The sequence below is a fragment of the Euprymna scolopes genome, chromosome 44, assembly GCF_053919585.1.
Source record: "Euprymna scolopes isolate OS-2025 chromosome 44, ASM5391958v1, whole genome shotgun sequence".
NCBI classification, from domain to species: domain Eukaryota; kingdom Metazoa; phylum Mollusca; class Cephalopoda; order Sepiida; family Sepiolidae; genus Euprymna; species Euprymna scolopes.
In genome coordinates this window covers 47,931,188-47,952,481 of record NC_136525.1, presented here as the reverse complement: position 1 = coordinate 47,952,481, position 21,294 = coordinate 47,931,188, and the positions used below count along the sequence as shown (strand labels likewise).

Sequence of the window (21,294 nt, the reverse complement as noted above, 5' to 3'; positions counted from 1 at the left end):
ATACAGATAGAGAATTGCATCAGCAGTGAGATATCTTCTGGAGTGGTAGAAGGATCCCACCATTTTCCCAGCGTCCCTGGCAACAGATTTCCTTCATTTTCTGTGCATTTTGAGCGGTAGAAGGATCCCACCATCTTTCCGGCGACCTTGGCAACAGACTTGATGTACGTGTTCCATTTCAGATCAGGAGTAAAGGTCAAATCCAGAAGCTTGTCAAAACACGGGGCCTCTCCCAGACGAGAGCCAGCCATCACAATTGTTAGTATTGTCATATCTCGGACCAATTTTAAGGTTCTTGATAAATTATAGAAATGTACTTATAATTTGATTGGTCCCTACACTTTCTTCGTCACTGCAACCTCTCTCTCTCTCTCTCTCTCTCTCTCTCTCTCTCTCTCTCTCAGACGTGATGTTGCTAGTCTCAGTCTTTTTTTTACAAATACTATACTTTGAGTTTTTGGTAGCGAGCATCTATTTTTATGGGGTTAGATCATTAGCGTCCACATCCGAGTTAAGTTCCAGTCTCTCATATGCATAAAACAGTTAGTATTTGTAAAGGTACGCGGTGCCTTAAATAAGTTTCCAGACTATTTTCGTATGGGCACTTTTATTTATAGTACATATATGAAACTCTAGTCCCCCATCGAAGTAATCTCCTCCGGTTGCAACGCACTTGTTTTACCATTCCAACAACTTCTGAAAGGCCCCCATGGAAATCCTCCTGTGTGAGCATGTCACGTCACAGCCCCTTTCATCTCCTCAATAACGACAGCCTCTAAGGTTTTCCTTGAGTTTAGAGAATAACCAAAAGTCACAAAGAGCAAGGTTTGGACAATAGGGAGGGTGAGAAATTGTCTCGGTGCCCATCTTGGTCAAATAGTCCAATCTTCTCTGATCATCCTTAGGACAAACTTTGTGCAAATCTTCGACATTTTCGGTTCCTCACGAATAATTGTGGGTACAGTTCCCACACCGACATCAAACTGTGCATTTATTGTCTCTATAGACGCATAAAGGTCCTTATCCATGAAATTCTTTATTTGGCCAATCAACTCTGGTGTTCTGACTTCCTTAATCCTCCCACACCTTACATTATCCCTTACAGAATCCCTGCCTTTCTTGAATCGCTTATGCCACTCAACAACTGATGCTCGATTAATGCAAGATGGTCCAAAAGCAGTCTGAAGCATTCTATACGTTTCTGTGGTATTTTTCCAAGTTTGAAACATAATTTTATTGCATATCATTCTTCTAAAGGGCCCTCATGTCCAGATTGCATTTTTGAAATTCACCAGCTGTGACAATCAGGCTTTAGTAGGGTGTATTCCAATTCCTGCTGTAGCTGTTTATTTGAACCTGAAATCATAAAAATTGGTCAGGCATCTTATAAGATGTATAGCAATAATATACTGAATTTTAAAGAGTCGATGACAATTTTAAACGCTTGTAGAAAAAATTCTGAGAACTCATTTAATGCACCTCGTATATGTAAAAACCTAAATGAAACTTAAATCAATTCTATTGATTTAAAAAAAAAAAAAAAAAAAAACTGCTACGGACAAAATGAGATGAAATGGACTCTCTCAGGTGCACAAGTAGTTTAACCCCCAAGATGGTGACCAGGGTGAAATTCAACCGATGTAATTGAGATGGTTGGGCAACTCATATGTTTGCCAACGTGACTCCAGCTTGACACTCCCAGTAGTTGCAGTGACATGACTAAGAGTGATTCTGCAGTTCAAGTGTTTCTATTTACAACGCCTCCCCACGGGACAGAGTTAGACACCAGGGTCTTTTTTTTTTTTTTTTTTTTTAATGTGAAGAAAAAGGAACAAAAAATTAAAAAAATTGTCTCAGTCGTGAAGGATTTCTCCTCCACTAATAGAGAACAAGAAATTGAAGTGTAAGATCTGAAGAACAGATACTACACTTTGATATTAACCCAAAGGTCAAGTCCAAGTGTTGCTATTAGTTTTGGCGCCTTGGTTCATTTCGGATGAATTTCTGGATTTTCTTTTGCGTCACTCACATAGTGTGTGACGGAGACAGAGGGATGGGACACATGCAGGGCATGCTCCCATCACCCAAAGCTATATATGCAAGAATATAAGAAGATAGGACTATTATTTTTTGTTGACAATTAAGTTATATCTATAAAAGTGAAAGTGTCTGTCTGTCTGTCTGTCTGTTTACATTTCCCTACACAATGACTCTGTCAATTTTCAGTCTACAGACTCGAAATTTGATCTACAGGGTACTGAGATTCGGAAAAATCTTTGTAATCAGTTTTCAGCCAGAAATTTGGCTGTTAAGGGGGCAAAGTTCAACGATTTGATCTTTGAGAACTCTACCAAACTCCTCCGACAATTTTGGGTCTAAAGACTTGAAATTTTAGATATAGGTTCCTTGGACATGCACCTAACTTAATAACTTGATTTGAGCCCAAAACAAATGTTAAGGGGTCATTATAAGGGTCAAAGTTAAAAAAAATTGACCTCTGCAGTCTCTACCAAATTACTCAGCCAATTTCTGGTCTAAACATTTAAAATTTTACATAAAGGGTATTCAGTATTCAGAGATAGGGAAAGCTTCTTAATCGGTTTAGATTGAAAATTTTAGTTACAAATATATAAATCTATGTTTGTATGTTTGCCTAAAACTTACGACAGAGGCGACGGATTTTTACAAGATCAGTATCGTTTTAAGCTGAACCCTTCAGACCACAAATACCGAAAAATTGGCTAAAAACATTAATTTCTTCACCCTCAACTAGGCACTTTTCTACAGGGATGTGTCGCTTTTTTCGCCGATATTTTCGAAAGTCATCCCTTCTTTTCGATTGTCTAGCCTTAATTTAAACCTATGTCACTTCCGGTTTGGTGGTGGTCGTAACAGCAAAGACGTCACGTTTTTTCCCCGTTCTTTTCCTCCTTCGCGGTACGGGTTCGAGCCTGCCTTCCTACTACCACTTTTTTTTTTTTTTTTTTTGCTCAACACACACCTTCAAACACCCGGGCAACGCCGGGCATCCATGCTAGTATATATATATATAAATTTAGGTATTTAAGCTTTATGATTTGAAATGTTAATCTTCAAAATGCAATTCCTGCTGTAGCTGTTCATTTGAACCTGGAATCGTAAAAATTAGTCAGTCATCTCATAAGATGTATAACAATAACATACTGAATTTTCAAGAGTCTACGACAATTTTAAATGCATGTACAAAAAAAGTCTGGAAACTTATTGAGGAATAGCAGCATCATACATACAATAAGACATTAGATTTTATGCTAGATTTTTTTTTTTTTTTTTTTAATTACATTTTCAGCCCAAACAAGGCAAATTGCCACTTTGGTGTAGCGGGCTACTATCAGGGGCAGCAACTACTGGGGCACTATGTAGGGATTTGGGCAGCAAGATGTCGGTTCACGTTGCACTTGAACTTCTGCATGTCAGTACAGTTAAGGAAGCAGGAACCTGGAATGGAATTCCAGAGTCTAGCGGTTCTGGGGAAGAAACTACTGTAGTAGAAGGATCTTTTACATCTAGGGATCTCTACTGTGTGGGGGTGGGATCTTTAAGTGTATGTGTGTGGGGGGAGGGGGTCACCAGCCTTGAAATCTGTAGTTTGTTAGGAAGGGTGTGTTTATTATTTTATGAAACAGGTTTCCTTTTTTTTTTTTTTTTTTTTTTTTTTTTACATGGGGGTCACCACCTATCAAGGCCCGGAGGCCACTCAGGGATAAGGGTTATTGCGTGTACAGTAATCAATAAGATAGTATTCTAGTAATCATTAGTATTGGGGGTTTTGATAGAGTGTCTTACTTAAGGGGGCGGTTTGTCAGGAATTTGTTTATGTTGGACTTGAAGACATCCAAGTTGTAGTCAGGTGGGAAACAGGCAAACGGAACAGAGTTCCACAATCGTGCACTTCTGAGAAAGAAGCTCGGCTCATGGAATCTACGTTTGGATTTAGGCACAGATAAAGAGTGGGGAAAATTATTGACAGTAGTTTCAGCCAGACGGGTGTTTCTCGTGAAAGATTGGCGAGGGGGGGGCGAAAGATTGGAGCTCAGACGAGCACTTGCCATGGAAATAATGATAAAACAAAGACAGGCTCGCAACGTCTCTTCTGTGGGAGACAGGCTGCAGGGAAGAAAAAAGGAAATCCCCACCAAACCACGAAGTTTATTTTGTACTCTGTTAAGGCAGGATAGGCTGTTTTTAGCAGCTCCTGCCCAGATATAAAAGCAGTATTCCATCCTTGGACGTACTTGGCTTTTATACAGATAGAGAATTGCATCAGCAGTGAGATATCTTCTGGAGTGGTAGAAGGATCCCACCATTTTCCCAGCGTCCCTGGCAACAGATTTCCTACATTTTCTGTGCATTTTGTATTTCTAAAAATCCTAAAAATTGCTCAGTCATCTCCTAAGATGCATAACAATAACATACCGAATTTTCAAGAGTATATGACAATTTTAAATGCCTGTACAAAAAAGTCTGGAAAGTTATTGAAGGCTCATCCTGTATATTATGGGTTTATCTTAAATTCATCTACAAGAATTTGTTTCGAATAATTCGTCTACAACTACTTGTCAACAAATATTTATCTTCAGGTATGTGTGTACAAGAAATCGCTAAGGAAAAATCGCCCAGAAAAACATTGCCTACAAAATATATTGTTTACGATAAAATATTCGTCTACAAAAAGTAAATCGTCTACAAAATGTTGACCACATCTATGTATCGATTAATTAATTCCCTACAAATACTTGTCTATTACAAAAAGTTGTTTAAAAATTTCGTCTACAAAAATATTCGTCTACAAAAATATTCGTCTACAAAAAGCAAATCGTCTACAGAAAGTAAATTGTCTACAAAATGTTGACCACAACTATGTATCGATTAATTAATTCCCTACAAATACTTGTCTATTACAAAAAGTTGTTTAAAAATTTCGTCTACAAAAATATTCGTCCACAAAAATATTCGTCTACAAAAAGCAAATCGTCTACAAAATGTTGACCACAACTATGTATCGATTAATTAATTCCCTACAAATACTTGTCTATTACAAAAAGTTGTTTAAAAATATTCGTCTACAAAAATATTCGTCTACAAAAAGTAAATCGTCTACAAAATGTTGACCACAACTATGTATCGATTAATTAATTCCCTACAAATACTTGTCTATTACAAAAAGTTGTTTAAAAATATTCGTCCACAAAAATATTCGTCTACAAAAAGCAAATCGTCTACAAAATGTTGACCACAACTATGTATCGATTAATTAATTCCCTACAAATACTTGTCTATTACAAAAAGTTGTTTAAAAATATTCGTCCACAAAAATATTCGTCTACAAAAAGCAAATCGTCTACAAAATGTTGACCACAACTATGTATCGATTAATTAATTCCCTACAAATACTTGTCTATTACAAAAAGTTGTTTAAAAATTTCGTCTACAAAAATATTCGTCCACAAAAATATTCGTCTACAAAAAGCAAATCGTCTACAAAATGTTGACCACAACTATGTATCGATTAATTAATTCCCTACAAATACTTGTCTATTACAAAAAGTTGTTTAAAAATATTCGTCCACAAAAATATTCGTCTACAAAAAGCAAATCGTCTACAAAATGTTGACCACAACTATGTATCGATTAATTAATTCCCTACAAATACTTGTCTATTACAAAAAGTTGTTTAAAAATTTCGTCTACAAAAATATTCGTCCACAAAAATATTCGTCTACAAAAAGCAAATCGTCTACAAAATGTTGACCACAACTATGTATCGATTAATTAATTCCCTACAAATACTTGTCTATTACAAAACGTTGTTTAAAAATATTCGTCTACAAAAATATTCGTCCACAAAAATATTCGTCTACAAAAAGCAAATCGTCTACAAAATGTTGACCACAACTATGTATCGATTAATTAATTCCCTACAAATACTTGTCTATTACAAAAAGTTGTTTAAAAATATTCGTCTACAAAAATATTCGTCTACAAAAAGTAAATCGTCTACAAAATGTTGACCACAACTATGTATCGATTAATTAATTCCCTACAAATACTTGTCTATTACAAAAAGTTGTTTAAAAATATTCGTCTACAAAAATATTCGTCCACAAAAATATTCGTCTACAAAATGTTGACCACAACTATGTATCGATTAATTAATTCCCTACAAATACTTGTCTATTACAAAAAGTTGTTTAAAAATATTCGTCTACAAAAATATTCGTCCACAAAAATATTCGTCTACAAAAAGCAAATCGTCTACAAAATGTTGACCACAACTATGTATCGATTAATTAATTCCCTACAAATACTTGTCTATTACAAAAAGTTGTTTAAAAATATTCGTCTACAAAAATATTCGTCTACAAAAAGTAAATCGTCTACAAAATGTTGACCACAACTATGTATCGATTAATTAATTCCCTACAAATACTTGTCTATTACAAAAAGTTGTTTAAAAATATTCGTCTACAAAAATTTTCGTTTACAAAAAGCAAATCGTCTACAAAATGTTGACCACGGCTATGTATCGATTAATTAATTCCCTACAAATACGTTTACAATTACTCTTCTACAAGCGTCGTAAAATTACAAACTAAATTAACTATATGTTAATTCCCTTTTGAGGAACTGTTGGTTGCTGTACCAGATTGAATATATCTTACGTAGGCACCAAATTAACTATGTTAGATAGCGGGTGTATAATAAACGGGTGCATATAATGGTTTTCTTGTGTCGTCTAATGTTCATAATTCTTTGTGGATGTGTGTGTGTGTATATATGTGCGACATCGGTTACATGACATTTACAATATGGATAACACAAAGGTGACAGAACACAGTTCTGGGCGGTTATATATCTTCTCAATAAAGAAATTATACCTTTCTCCATCCGGATGTTGGTTGATTAATCTGCAAATAAAGAAAACATACTTTCGTTCATCTTGATTGACGAATCTGCCACAAGCTGAAATGAATGAACAACAATCCTTCGTGGCCACTCCAACAAAGATCAAAGTGTAGTATCTGTTCCGGCAGATGCTGCAATCTATGACTAGCTATGACTAGCAAAGACCAGATGTGGGGGCAACCCCACATGCCTGACCATTAACCAGCTCCCATTTCCCACCTCTCGGGAGCTGGTCCCCTTTTTCCCTTCCCCCTCCCTTCACTCCTCACATTAAAAATTGGCCTTGTGCCTAATTTGCTCGGTGGGGGAGCAAATAAATACCATCTGTTCTGGCAGATGCTGCACTTAAGATAATTTGTACCAGTCAATGGAGGGGAAACCCTCTATACTGGGACAATTATTATTTTTGGTAACCAGAGTGCCCCCCTTTTTGCCTACTTTTAGGGGAGCTGGTTTTTACCTCACATTAAAAACGGCCTTGTGCCTAATTTGCTCAGTGGGGGAGCAAATAAATACCATCTGTTCCGGCAGATACTGCACTTAAGATAATTTGTACCAGTCAATGGAGGGGAAACCCTCTATACTGGGACAATTATTATTTTTGGTAACCAGAGTGCCCACTTTTTGCCTACTTTTAGGGGAGCTGGTTTTTACCTCACATTAAAAACGGCCTTGTGCCTAATTTGCTCAGTGGGGGAGCAAATAAATATCATCTGTTCCGGCAGATACTGCAAGCTATGACTAGCAAAGACCAGATGTGGGGGCAACCCCACATGCCTGACCTTTAACCAGCTCCCATTTCCCACCTCTCGGGAGCTGGTCCCCTTTTTCCCTTCCCCCTCCCTTCACTCCTCAGATTAAAAATTGGCCTTGTGCCTAATTTGCTCGGTGGGGGAGCAAATAAATACCATCTGTTCCGGCAGATGCTGCAGCACTTAAGATAATTTGTACCAGTCAATGGAGGGGAGACCCTCTATACTGGGACAATTATTATTTTTGGTAACCAGAGTGCCCCCTTTTTGCCTACTATTAGGGGAGCTGGTTTTTACCTCACATTAAAAACGGCCTTGTGCCTAATTTGCTCAGTGGGGGAGCAAATAAATACCATCTGTTCCGGCAGATACTGCAAGCTATGACTAGCTATGACTAGAAAAGACCAGATGTGGGTGCAACCCCACATGCCTGACCTTTAACCAGCTCCCATTTCCCACCTCTCGGGAGCTGGTCCCCCCTTTCCCTTCCCCCTCCCTTCACTCCTCACATTAAAAATTGGCCTTGTGCCTAATTTGCTCGGTTGGGGAGCAAATAAATACCATCTGTTCCGGCAGATACTGCAAGCTATGACTAGCTATGACTAGCAAAGACCAGATGTGGGGGCAACCCCACATGCCTGACCATTAACCAGCTCCCATTTCCCACCTCTCGGGAGCTGGTCCCCTTTTTCCCTTCCCCCTCCCTTCACTCCTCACATTAAAAATTGGCCTTGTGCCTAATTTGCTCGGTGGGGGAGCAAATAAATACCATCTGTTCCGGCAGATACTGCAAGCTATGACTAGCTATGACTAGCAAAGACCAGATGTGGGGGCAACCCCACATGCCTGACCATTAACCAGCTCCCATTTCCCACCTCTCGGGAGCTGGTCCCCTTTTTCTCTTCCCCCTCCCTTCACTCCTCACATTAAAAATCGGCCTTGTGCCTAATTTGCTCGGTGGGGGAGCAAATAAACACCATCTGTTCCGGCAGATGCTGCACTTAAGATGGTTTGTACCAGTCAATGGAGGGGAAACCCTCTATACTGGGACAATTATTATTTTTGGTAACCAGAGTGCCCCCTTTTTGCCTACTTTTAGGGAAGCTGGTTTTTACCTCACATTAAAAACGGCCTTGTGCCTAATTTGCTCAGTGGGGGAGCAAATAAATACCATCTGTTCTGGCAGATGCTGCACTTAAGATAATTTGTACCAGTCAATGGAGGGGAAACCCTCTATACTGGGACAATTTTTATTTTTGGTAACCAGAGTGCCCCCCTTTTTGCCTAGTTTTAGGGGACCTGGTTTTTACCTCACATTAAAAACGGCCTTGTGCCTAATTTGCTCAGTGGGGGAGCAAATAAATACCATCTGTTCCGGCAGATACTGCACTTAAGATAATTTGTACCAGTCAATGGAGGGGAAACCCTCTATACTGGGACAATTATTATTTTTGGTAACCAGAGTGCCCCCTTTTTGCCTACTTTTAGGGGAGCTGGTTTTTACCTCACATTAAAAACGGCCTTGTGCCTAATTTGCTCAGTGGGGGAGCAAATAAATACCATCTGTTCCGGCAGATACTGCAAGCTATGACTAGCAAAGACCAGATGTGGGGGCAACCCCACATGCCTGACCTTTAACCAGCTCCCATTTCCCACCTCTCGGGAGCTGGTCCCCTTTTTCCCTTCCCCCTCCCTTCACTCCTCAGATTAAAAATTGGCCTTGTGCCTAATTTGCTCGGTGGGGGAGCAAATAAATACCATCTGTTCCAGCAGATGCTGCACTTAAGATAATTTGTACCAGTCAATGGAGGGGAAACCCTCTATACTGGGACAATTATTATTTTTGGTAACCAGAGTGCCCCCTTTTTGCCTACTATTAGGGGAGCTGGTTTTTACCTCACATTAAAAACGGCCTTGTCCCTAATTTGCTCAGTGGGGGAGCAAATAAATACCATCTGTTCCGGCAGATACTGCAAGCTATGACTAGCTATGACTAGAAAAGACCAGATGTGGGTGCAACCCCACATGCCTGACCTTTAACCAGCTCCCATTTCCCACCTCTCGGGAGCTGGTCCCCCCTTTCCCTTCCCCCTCCCTTCACTCCTCACATTAAAAATTGGCCTTGTGCCTAATTTGCTCGGTGGGGGAGCAAATAAATACCATCTGTTCCGGCAGATACTGCAAGCTATGACTAGCTATGACTAGCAAAGACCAGATGTGGGGGCAACCCCACATTCCTGACCATTAACCAGCTCCCATTTCCCACCTCTCGGGAGCTGGTCCCCTTTTTCCCTTCCCCCTCCCTTCACTCCTCACATTAAAAATTGGCCTTGTGCCTAATTTGCTCGGTGGGGGAGCAAATAAATACCATCTGTTCCGGCAGATACTGCAAGCTATGACTAGCTATGACTAGCAAAGACCAGATGTGGGGGCAACCCCACATGCCTGACCTTTAACCAGCTCCCATTTCCCACCTCTCGGGAGCTGGTCCCCTTTTGCCCTTCCCCCTCCCTTCACTCCTCACATTAAAAATTGGCCTTGTGCCTAATTTGCTCGGTGGGGGAGCAAATAAATACCATCTGTTCCGGCAGATACTGCAAGCTAGGACTAGCTAGGACTAGCAAAGACCAGATGTGGGGGCAACCCCACATGCCTGACTATTAACCAGCTCCCATTTCCCACCTCTCGGGAGCTGGTCCCCTTTTTCCCTTCCCCCTCCCTTCACTCCTCACATTAAAAATTGGCCTTGTGCCTAATTTGCTCGGTGGGGGAGCAAATAAATACCATCTGTTCCGGCAGATACTGCAAGCTAGGACTAGCTAGGACTAGCAAAGACCAGATGTGGGGGCAACCCCACATGCCTGACCATTAACCAGCTCCCATTTCCCACCTCTCGGGAGCTGGTCCCCTTTTTCCCTTCCCCCTCCCTTCAGTCCTCACATTAAAAATCGGCCTTGTGCCTAATTTGCTCGGTGGGGGAGCAAATAAATACCATCCTTCGTGGCCGCTCCAACAAAGATCAAAGTGTAGTATCTGTTCCGGCAGATACTGCAAGCTATGACTAGCAAAGACCAGATGTGGGGGCAACCCCACATGCCTGACCTTTAACCAGCTCCCATTTCCCACCTCTCGGGAGCTGGTCCCCCCTTTCCCTTCCCCCTCCCTTCACTCCTCACATTAAAAATTGGCCTTGTGCCTAATTTGCTCGGTGGGGGAGCAAATAAATACCATCTGTTCCGGCAGATACTGCAAGCTATGACTAGCTATGACTAGCAAAGACCAGATGTGGGGGCAACCCCACATGCCTGACCTTTAACCAGTTCCCATTTCCTACCTCTCGGGAGCTGGTCCCCTTTTTCTCTTCCCCCTCCCTTCACTCCTCACATTAAAAATTGGCCTTGTGCCTAATTTGCTCGGTGGGGGAGCAAATAAATACCATCTGTTCCGGCAGATGCTGCAAGCTATGACTAGCTATGACTAGCAAAGACCAGATGTGGGGGCAACCCCACATGCCTGACCATTAACCAGCTCCCATTTCCCACCTCTCGGGAGCTGGTCCCCTTTTTCCCTTCCCCCTCCCTTCAATCCTCACATTAAAAACCGGCCTTGTGCCTAATTTGCTCGGTGTGGGAGCAAATAAATACCATCTGTTCCGGCAGATACTGCAAGCAAAGACCATATGTGAGGGAAACCCCACATATAAGACCTTGGTCAATGTAGGGGCAACCCTTCATACCAATTGTCACTATCCAGCTTCCCTACTCCCCGGGGAGTTGGTCCCCATTTCCCCTTCACTCCTCACATAAAAAAATCGGCCTTGTGCCTAATTTGCTCGGTGGGGGAGCAAATAAATATCAAAGTGCAGTATCTGTTCCGGTACATGCTGTACTAAAAGACCATTGCCCTTGAGGCAATCAGTTTCTGGACTATGTAGAGGCAACCTTATATACCAAGACGCAGCACTATCAGCTCCTGCTGCCCTTCTCTCGGGGAAGCTGGCCTCCCTTTCCTCTCCCCCTCCCCCTCTTCACAATTAAAAACGACCTTTCATTCAAACATCCTTCGTGTATAAAGATTACACGTGTCTTAGATTCTGCTTCCCCGGCGTATAGGGCCATGAGCTCTGTCACTAGGTGCCTCCAACTCTCCAACTGACCAACTTACTAACTCTGCGTATATTAACTACTCGGTTGCTATTACGTCATAATATGTGACTTTTTAATCACGTTTTCTCTATTCTTTGATAGTTTCCTCTATTCCGATTTATTATTTAAAACCTATTTTCTTGTGTATTTCTTACATTCTTTTCGTCAAGGTTTATTGTTCTCCAGGACACGTTCTAACTTTTAAAAAAATCTATAAACCTATTTTCGTACACAAACTAATTCTGCATACTGACAAATAATAATGTTCTTTATTTTACATATAACGTTTAATAATAATAGTTTAATAATAACGTTTAAAAATAATAGTTGATTTCCTCCACCAAAAAATGTGTTATTATTTAAAACCTATTTTCTTGTGTATTTATTATCTTGAGTTATTATTTAAAACCTATTTTCTTGTGTATTTCTTACATTCTTTTCGTCAAGGTTTATTGTTCTCCAGGACACGTTCTAACTTTAAAAAAACTCTATAAACCTATTTTCGTACACAAACTAATTCTGCATACTGACAAATAATAATGTTCTTTATTTTACATATAACGTTTAATAATAATAATAGTTTAATAATAACGTTTAAAAATAATAGTTGATTTCCTCCACCAAAAAATGTGTTATTATTTAAAACCTATTTTCTTGTGTATTTATTATCTTGAGTTATTGTTTAAAACCTATTTTCTTGTGTATTTCTTACATTCTTTTCGTCAAGGTTTATTGTTCTCCAGGACACGTTCTAACTTTTAAAAAAATCTATAAACCTATTTTCGTACACAAACTAATTCTGCATACTGACAAATAATAATGTTCTTTATTTTACATATAACGTTTAATAATAATAGTTTAATAATAACGTTTAAAAATAATAGTTGATTTCCTCCACCAAAAAATGTGTTATTATTTAAAACCTATTTTCTTGTGTATTTATTATCTTGAGTTATTATTTAAAACCTATTTTCTTGTGTATTTCTTACATTCTTTTCGTCAAGGTTTATTGTTCTCCAGGACACGTTCTAACTTTTAAAAAAATCTATAAACCTATTTTCGTACACAAACTAATTCTGCATACTGACAAATAATAATGTTATTTATTTTACATATAACGTTTAATAATAATAATAGTTTAATAATAACGTTTAATAATAATAATAGTTTAATAATAACGTTTAATAATAATAGTTGATTTCCTCCACCAAAAAATGTGTGTCAAAAAAAAAAAAAACGACTAAAATATTCATCTACAACTCCTGAAATAAATCGACTAAAATTACTTGTCTACTAAACTACTCCTCCACAAATTCATTTAAAGAATTTTGTCTACACCGTTATTATTTGCTTCACCACAAGAAAATGTAACATCATAAGGTGATGAGAATCAAGCCAGCCTCCTGAAAGAGTCGAACTCTGTGTTTTTTTTTTTTTGTTTTTTTTTTTTAATTGCCGTGACGGCATTCCCTGGTCAGGGTGCCTCAGGCAAAAACAATACACTTACTCCAACTGAAAGAGAGTTAGCAAAGCCTGAGAGTGAGCATCTCCTATGACTACACAGAACAAATGCACCATCCCGCAAGATAAAAGGCAACTGAAATGATCCAGTTGCTGCGAAACTGATCATCTACAAAAAATTGATCTACTGCTATTCATCTACAAAATTCATCTACAAAATTCATCTACAAAATTCATCTACAAAAATTCATCTACAAAATTCATCTACAAAATTCATCTACAAAATTCATCTACAAAAATTCAACTACAACTACGTGTTTGCATTATCAAACAGATCTTCAATTCAATTGCAAATGAATCAGGAGGCCAGAGTTCAATCCTCAATATGGCGTAGAAATATTTAAAAAAAAAAAATTAAACTTGATGTCGCTCTACTAAATAGTGAGAATAAAACGTAGGTGGACGAATCCAGAGAAACCTGTAGTGCCCTCCCCTACATCTCAGTATAGTAGAAAATGAAAATAGAACCTTTGGGTCCACCTCAACTACGGGCGATCTAACGTTTCTGAATTTTTTTTATTTTCTTTTTTTTTTTTAGATGAGGATTGATAATTTGGATTATTTGGCCTACTGTTCTCATCTTGACTGTTATTGTCTGCAAGGACTCCTGGTGCGATGGATAACGTAGTAATTAAAATTCAGTCATAAGTTACACTCTTCTGGAGGTTGAAGGTTCAATCTTCAGTGTAGAAGATACTTGGAAGACAAATAGCGATTTATTTAAGACTTCTACTTGGTCATGGCTGACAGCACAAGAGCATACTACTATCTGGTCGAGCTCCTTGCCCGGACCAATGTGACTCTCCTCTCTCTCCAGATTTCCCTGTCTTCTATCGGCTGTCTCAGATCTTCAAGATCATATTTGGCAGCATGCGCAAATTTTCTGGATGCATGTAGATCTAGGTAGTTCTATGCTCGTGTGTCCACGGCAATACATTTACACGTACATCAAGTCTGTTGCCAAGGTCGCTGGAAAGATGGTGGGATCCTTCTACCGCTCCAGAAGATATCTCACTACTGATGCAATTCTCTATCTATATAACTCGGATGTGGACGCTAATGATCTAACCCCATAAAAATAGATGCTCGTTACCAAAAACTCAAAGTATAGTATTTGTAAAAAAAAGACTGAGACTAGCAACATCACGTCTGCGAGAGAGAGAGGTTGCAGTGAAGAAGAAAGTGCAGGGACCAATCAAATTATAAGTACGTTCTATAATTTATCAAGAACCTTCAAATTGGTCAGAGATTTACCAGCCCAAATATGACAATACTAACAATTGTGATGGATGGCTCTCGTCTGGGAGGGGGCTCGTGTTTTGACAAGCTTCTGGATTTGACCTTTACTCCTGATCTGAAATGGAACACGTACATCAAGTCTGTTGCCAAGGTCGCTGGAAAGATGGTGGGATCCTTCTACCGCTCCAGAAGATATCTCACTACTGATGCAATTCTCTATCTATATAAAAGCCAAGTACGTCCAAGGATGGAATACTGCTGCCATATCTGGGCAGGAGCTGCTAAAAACAGCCTATCCTACCTTGACAGAGTACAAAATAGACTTCGTGGTTTAGTGGGGGATGCCCTTTTCTCTACCCTGCAACCTCTCTCCCACAGAAGAGACGTTGCGAGCCTATCCTTGTTTTATCGTTATTTCCATGGCAGGTGCTCGTCTGAGCTCCAATCTCTGGTCCCCCCTCGCCAATCTTTCACGAAAAACACCCGTCTAGCTGAATCCACTGTGAAAAATTTTCCCCACTCTTTATCTGTGCCCAAATCAAAACGTGGATTCCATGAACAAAGCTTCTTTCTTGTGGAACTCTGTTCCGTCTGCCTGCTTCCCACCTTACTACAACTTGAATGTCTTCAAGTCTAACGTTAACAAATTCCTAATTAACCGCCCTCTTAAGTAAACACTTCATCAATCTCCACACTAACATACTGTACTTGCAATAACCCTTATCCCTGAGTCGCTTCCGGGCCTTGATAAGTGGTGACCACCGTGTAAAAAAAAAAAAAAATTCTCACCAGTTCTAGCTTGCTGATCTGGCAGTGACCAGCAAATCGTAGGCGTGTTGATAGTAGATATGGCAGGTAGGTTGCCATAAAGTTGCTGCTTTGTAGGATGATCTTGTCAAGATATATTGAACACTGTTCGCATCATAAGGTTGAACGTGCCGTCTAGCTTTCTTTCCAATCTTTTGGTGAGTGTCTAGGTCGTAGCACCGTAAACAAGGGCAGACTCCACCACTGCTCTGAAGAACTGCCTTTTCAGTTTGGCAGTTAGCCTTGTATGAGCCTTTTTCAAGCCTCACACAAATGCACACATTCACATTTCAAGCTATGTCATATACATACGCGCACATAAACATACGCCCCCACGTCCACACATGTACACATATTCACGTTCGCGTACATACACTCACATTCACGGTATATACACACATTCTAACGCACACATATGTACTCACACACGTGCACACGAACGCACACATGGACGACGTCACTTCCGCTTTCTAAGGAATTATACACATGCGCAAATGACCACCGGAAACGAGTATAAAACAAAGAGACAAGCTGTTTCTAATCCTTTTAGAACCAACTCTCGACCAGAGAGGTTGGACTAACCAGCCGCCTCCCTTTCGGGAGGCGCACGCTCGCGCGCGTCAACGCCACTTATTACTATGTATGGGGCACGAGCTAACAGACCGTATGTACACATTCCCACTCTTTCTCTCTCTATCTACTACTGTTCCCTGAGAACACCTTCGCGTAGCTGACTACTAACTGATGTCAACTCTCATATCCTCTTCTTTGTCTACACGCTGGACTATCATTTCAATTCCCACGCGCGAACAAACGATAGTGACCCGAACTTGAGATGAACACACATTTCCTTTTCTTGCTACAACACCAGTCCCGCAACGAACATTGGTTACATACGCGTGGACATGAACACATGTTATAACTAAAACGTTTATTCTTTCAACAGTAAATAAACGACGTTTATCTTATCCATCAATTGAGTCTTTGTTTTCTTTAATTCCATTCGTTTCATTATTCTTTTGTAACGGGATTGAAGCCCATACTGACCTAAGCTTATCCAATGCAACCCATGCTTTTGAGATGCGAATTTCGATATATCTCTCCGTGGAACCTATGTTGCTGCCCCGATACGTAAACTCAGTGACTTCTTTCAGTGTTGTTCCATGTAGAGCTTTGATCTGTCCCTTGTATTGAAAGTTATAAACTTTGTCTTATCCGCGTTAACGTAAAGACCAATGTCATTTGCAGACTTTTCTAGCTTACGTAGCTGCGTTTGCGCATCAGCAGTGTTATTCATGAACAGAGGAATATCGCCAGTTATGTTTGCTGATGGATGGCGTCTGCTTTTGGATTCATTTAAGCTGAAACCCATTGTGCTGTGTATATCAGCAGAGGTGCGAAATACACTGTCAAAACAGACAATGAAAAGGAAGGAAGCTAGAGTGTTTATTCGAAGAACCTCGGCGCGAATGTCAAAAACTTCAGTATCGCCACCTGGCGATCTGCTATCCTGTGGATTAAATAAAGGGTTCTGTTTGAAAATCCATGCAAATTCCAGAATTCAAACAGAATGATTCTCAAGTTTAAGAATGTACGCCTGAAGAAGATCGGAAGTTACATCGACGGAAACGTTGTGAAAATAACATTCCAGATGGGAACAATGGTCAGAATAGCCTAAATAATAAAAAAAATACAGTCAATCTATTTATTTCTTTTTATTCTTGTTTTTTTTTTGTTTTTTGTTTTTGTTTTGTTTTGTTGTTTTTTTCATAAAATTTTTATTCCTTTGCAGGTCAATATCCAAGCAGAGATATGCCGAGCGCTGGCCTCGTGCCTTTCATGCAGTCGTATGTTTGTAACTTAAATAATTGGTGCGAAACGAAAGATCTGAATAACAATGTCATGAATGCAAGGAACAGGTGAGATATTTTAACAGCACTCGAAGAGTACAGATTTCCACCAACGCTATAACAATTGAAATATGACCCTGAAATGCTAAATGGAAACGTTTTCACTAAAATTGTACAAGCACTTGTCTCTTACTTCCCTCCCTCACTATCTGTGTGTGTGTGTGTGTGTGTGTGTGTGTGTGTGTGTGTGTGTGTGTGTGTGTGTGTGAAATTTTTGGAGGTGGTGTACAAAATTAAATATACACCAATTTACATAATGATTAAAAAATCTAAAAATTCGAGAAACCATTTTTATTAAGTCCTTGAGATCTTCTCTTTGAAAGCAAAAAGAAGATCTCTTGGGACTTAATTCAATTTCTATGTAATTTTTTCCCACTTATTTTTGGCTTTTTACTTTTTTTTTCTCCCACGCCATATTCATGACTATTTTTTTTTTTTTTAATTTTTAATCGTAATTTTCCTCGATTTAGTTCTGTTGAGCGAGGAACGAACCTGGTTAACTAGGCTTTATTTAAATTAAAAAAGCATCATGTTAATTGGTCTATATTTAGCCATATATAATTTTATTGGTATTTCATCTCAAACAAGGCATAGTTGTGAGAAGTTACTATTTGGGACCAAATTTGCAGGAATACTATTTATGGGGTTAGGCAGCGAGATATTTGTTTACATTGTACTTGAACTTCTGCATGTCAATACAGTCAGGGAAGCAGTGGCCCGGAAGGGAATTCAAAAGTGCAGCAGTCCGAGGAAAACAGCTATTCGAGTAGAAGGCTTTGCAGCACCTTATTGGGGCAGATTGCTGAAAGAATCTTACACTTTGTGCTTGGATCTGTAAGTGAAAGATTGTCTAGAATATTGAAATAACCTGCCTCAACATCTATCTAGGAATATTGAGATCACCTGGCCTAATATCTATGTGGTAATATTGAGATCACCTGGCCCAATATCTATGTGGTAATATTGAGATCACCTGGCCCAATATCTATGTGGTAATATTGAGATCACCTGGCCCAATATCTATGTGGTAATATTGAGATCACCTGGCCCAATATCTATGTGGTAATATTGAGATCACCTGGCCCAATATCTATGTGGTAATATTGAGATCACCTGGCCCAATATCTATGTGGTAATATTGAGATCACCTGGCCCAATATCTATGTGGTAATATTGAGATCACCTGGCCCAATATCTATGTGGTAATATTGAGATCACCTGGCCCAATATCTATGTGGTAATATTGAGATCACCTGGCCCAATATCTATGTGGTAATATTGAGATCACCTGGCCCAATATCTATGTGGTAATATTGAGATCACCTGGCCCAATATCTATCTGGTAATATTGAGATCACCTGGCTCAGAGCACTTGCAATTTAAATATTTATAATACATGCACAAGGATGCCACGTTTCTGGCAATGGGACTTTTGTTCTCTCCCTCTCTCTTTTTTCTCTCTTCTTCTCCCCTTGTCTGTCTTTCTTCCCCCTCTCCTTTTCACACCCTGTCTCTTTCTTTTTCCTGCTGTATCTCTTTTCCCTTCTAAGGCGGCTGCTAACATTCTTGCTAGTTAGCTATCCTGCGGCTGCTGTTGATTTTCTTACACACACGCCACACGCACTATGTTACATAACCCACAACTTTGTATATAAATTTTATGAAAAAGTAATAAAAAGACGATCCAGAAACTACGTCGAAAAGTTACATATGTATATTGATCGATTTTTTTTTTTTTTTTTACCCTCAGCGTGGAGAAGGTCGCCAACGCATTTTCTTCCCTCGTAAGCAACCCCAATGCCGAGAAAGCCCTTGACTCCGTGCAAGACGTCGAGAAAATCATGGTCGCTTTAGATCATTCCAAACAGCCACAGTTTCGTGAGATTTTTGGTAAGCAAATACGATCTTATTGAACTGTAGAATTATTTTATTACCTAAAAATCAAAAACTACACAAGACACATCCAATAATCTTGTTATATAATATATCCCGGGTTGCGCTGGCATGTTGGGAAATGGAGTTGCTGGCAGGTTTGTTAATGCAAAGAATGGTTCAAGGAGTTGAGGTTAACGTATGTCAAAAGGGTAGCTAGGGTCAGCAATGATAACCGAGGGTGATTGGGTTCGTGTTAAAGAAAAACGACGCATGAAGGAGAAAGAAAACCATATATCTTGGGGTTCGTGTGAAAAATGCAGTCAGTTTTCTGAGTTTGGATGAAGCAGATGTCTCCGTTAGAAGCAAAGACGCGTCGAAGAAAGAAACGTGAGAAAGTTTAAGTGGTCGAGAATGCGATGCTTTCTACCCGTTATTCGTTAGAGAAATCATGGTAGAAATTGGTGTTGTGTTTCTTCGTAAGAAGTTCTTCCAGCGTCCACCAGTTACGACAAGAAGCAATCGAAATACATGTATATATATATATATATATATATATATATATATATATATACACACACACACATATATAATTATTATTGTTGGGCCGAATAATTGGAATCGGGAATTGGAAAAATCAGAGTTCTTGGGGGTATCGGAATCGGTGAAAATTTGAGCCTATTTTCCGATGCCAAAAGCGATTCCTCTAATTATCTATTTTATTTTATTTTGTTTTTATAAAACGTCTCCCATTGCTTGTAGTAATAATAAAATAATAAATATTTATTGATTTTAAACTTCAAGTAAGATTTAAACCTCTAGATGACCCATTTAAGATGCATTTTTACAGTAATCGGGAAAAATAAAAGTTTTACAGTAAAATATTTAGAGATGTATAAAGAATCGGAATCGGTAATTGTATCGGAATCGGGAATTTAGTACGGAATCGGTAATTGTATCGGAATCGGGGAAAAAAATATTGGAATCGTCCCATCACTACTGTTTAGAGCACAATTGAACCATACTGTATTGAAGGTACTTGACTTTCGCATTTTACACTTTAATTCAAGCTATTTATTTGGAAGGTGTCCCTGTCATATTAAAGAACCCGTTGTTCCTTCTTTCATCGCATTATTTGGATTATCGGTTATCGATATATCGAAGACATTCTGATACAAAACCGATCTAAGAACACTGCCAAGTACATAAAGTACCATCGCCTACAATTTTAAAAAAATCAGCGTAGCCATTTTTTATTCCATAGCAAACGAACTAACACACAAGAAAAGTTCTTACATATATATTTGTAGTAATAATAAAATAATAAATATTTATTGATTTAAACGTCAAGTAAGACTAAAATCTCTAGATCACCCCGTCACAAGTTTTTTTTTTTTTTTTTTTTTTTTTGACGTTGGAGAAAATACATACACGTTTAAGATGCTATTACAGTAATCGGGGAAAAATAAACAATTTTATAGCAAAATATTTAGAGATTTATAAAGAATCGGAATCGCGAATTTAGTTCGGAATCGGTAATTATATCAGAATCGGGGAAAAAATATTGGAATCGTCCCGTCACTAATAGATATACATATATAGATGACCACGGTGCACACAAGCACAGACACTAAATAAGAGAATCGCATTATAAATACAGATATGAATAATAAATAAGATATAATCTTCACCGGACAGCGAAACCTCCCCATCCCCCACAACGTATATATTCGTTTTATCCAGCCTTAAATTTTTATTTATTTATTTTTTTTTTTTTGTAAACTTATATTTGCTTTACTCTAATTGTTTTGTTTCAGGGCATATCCGACCGTTTTTCGTGTTATTTAATGCTTGCTCCTGTTGCTAATAAAGTGGTACTACTAGTCTTTTGGCTGTCTGAAGATATCGGCTCCTTGACCTAAAATGCAGCAAACGTTGATGTTAATAAAGTTCTGGAAATTGACAGGGGATGCAAGAGAACTTTTTCTTGTACTGGACGGATTCCGGGTTCGAATGACGGTGGTTCTTGTCCACGTCATTTTGTACAGTTCTGCTACAACTTTGAGTTTTTTTATTTCCAAATATTTATTCATGGTGATTGAC

At 38.9% G+C, this 21,294-nt stretch overlaps 1 protein-coding gene across 4 annotated transcripts in view; it reads left to right on the top strand.

Annotated features, from left to right (window-relative positions):
* The window catches only part of LOC145268835 (uncharacterized), a 1,065,816-nt gene that overhangs the window by 174,832 nt on the left and 869,690 nt on the right, over nt 1–21,294 (top strand). For all 4 annotated transcript variants that reach the window (XM_080124499.1, XM_080124501.1, XM_080124498.1 and 1 more), the window contains exons 4-5: nt 17,202–17,328; nt 19,070–19,209. In XM_080124499.1, the coding sequence (XP_079980625.1) occupies nt 17,202–17,328; nt 19,070–19,209 (267 nt within the window). The remainder of the gene's footprint in view (nt 1–17,201; nt 17,329–19,069; nt 19,210–21,294) is intronic.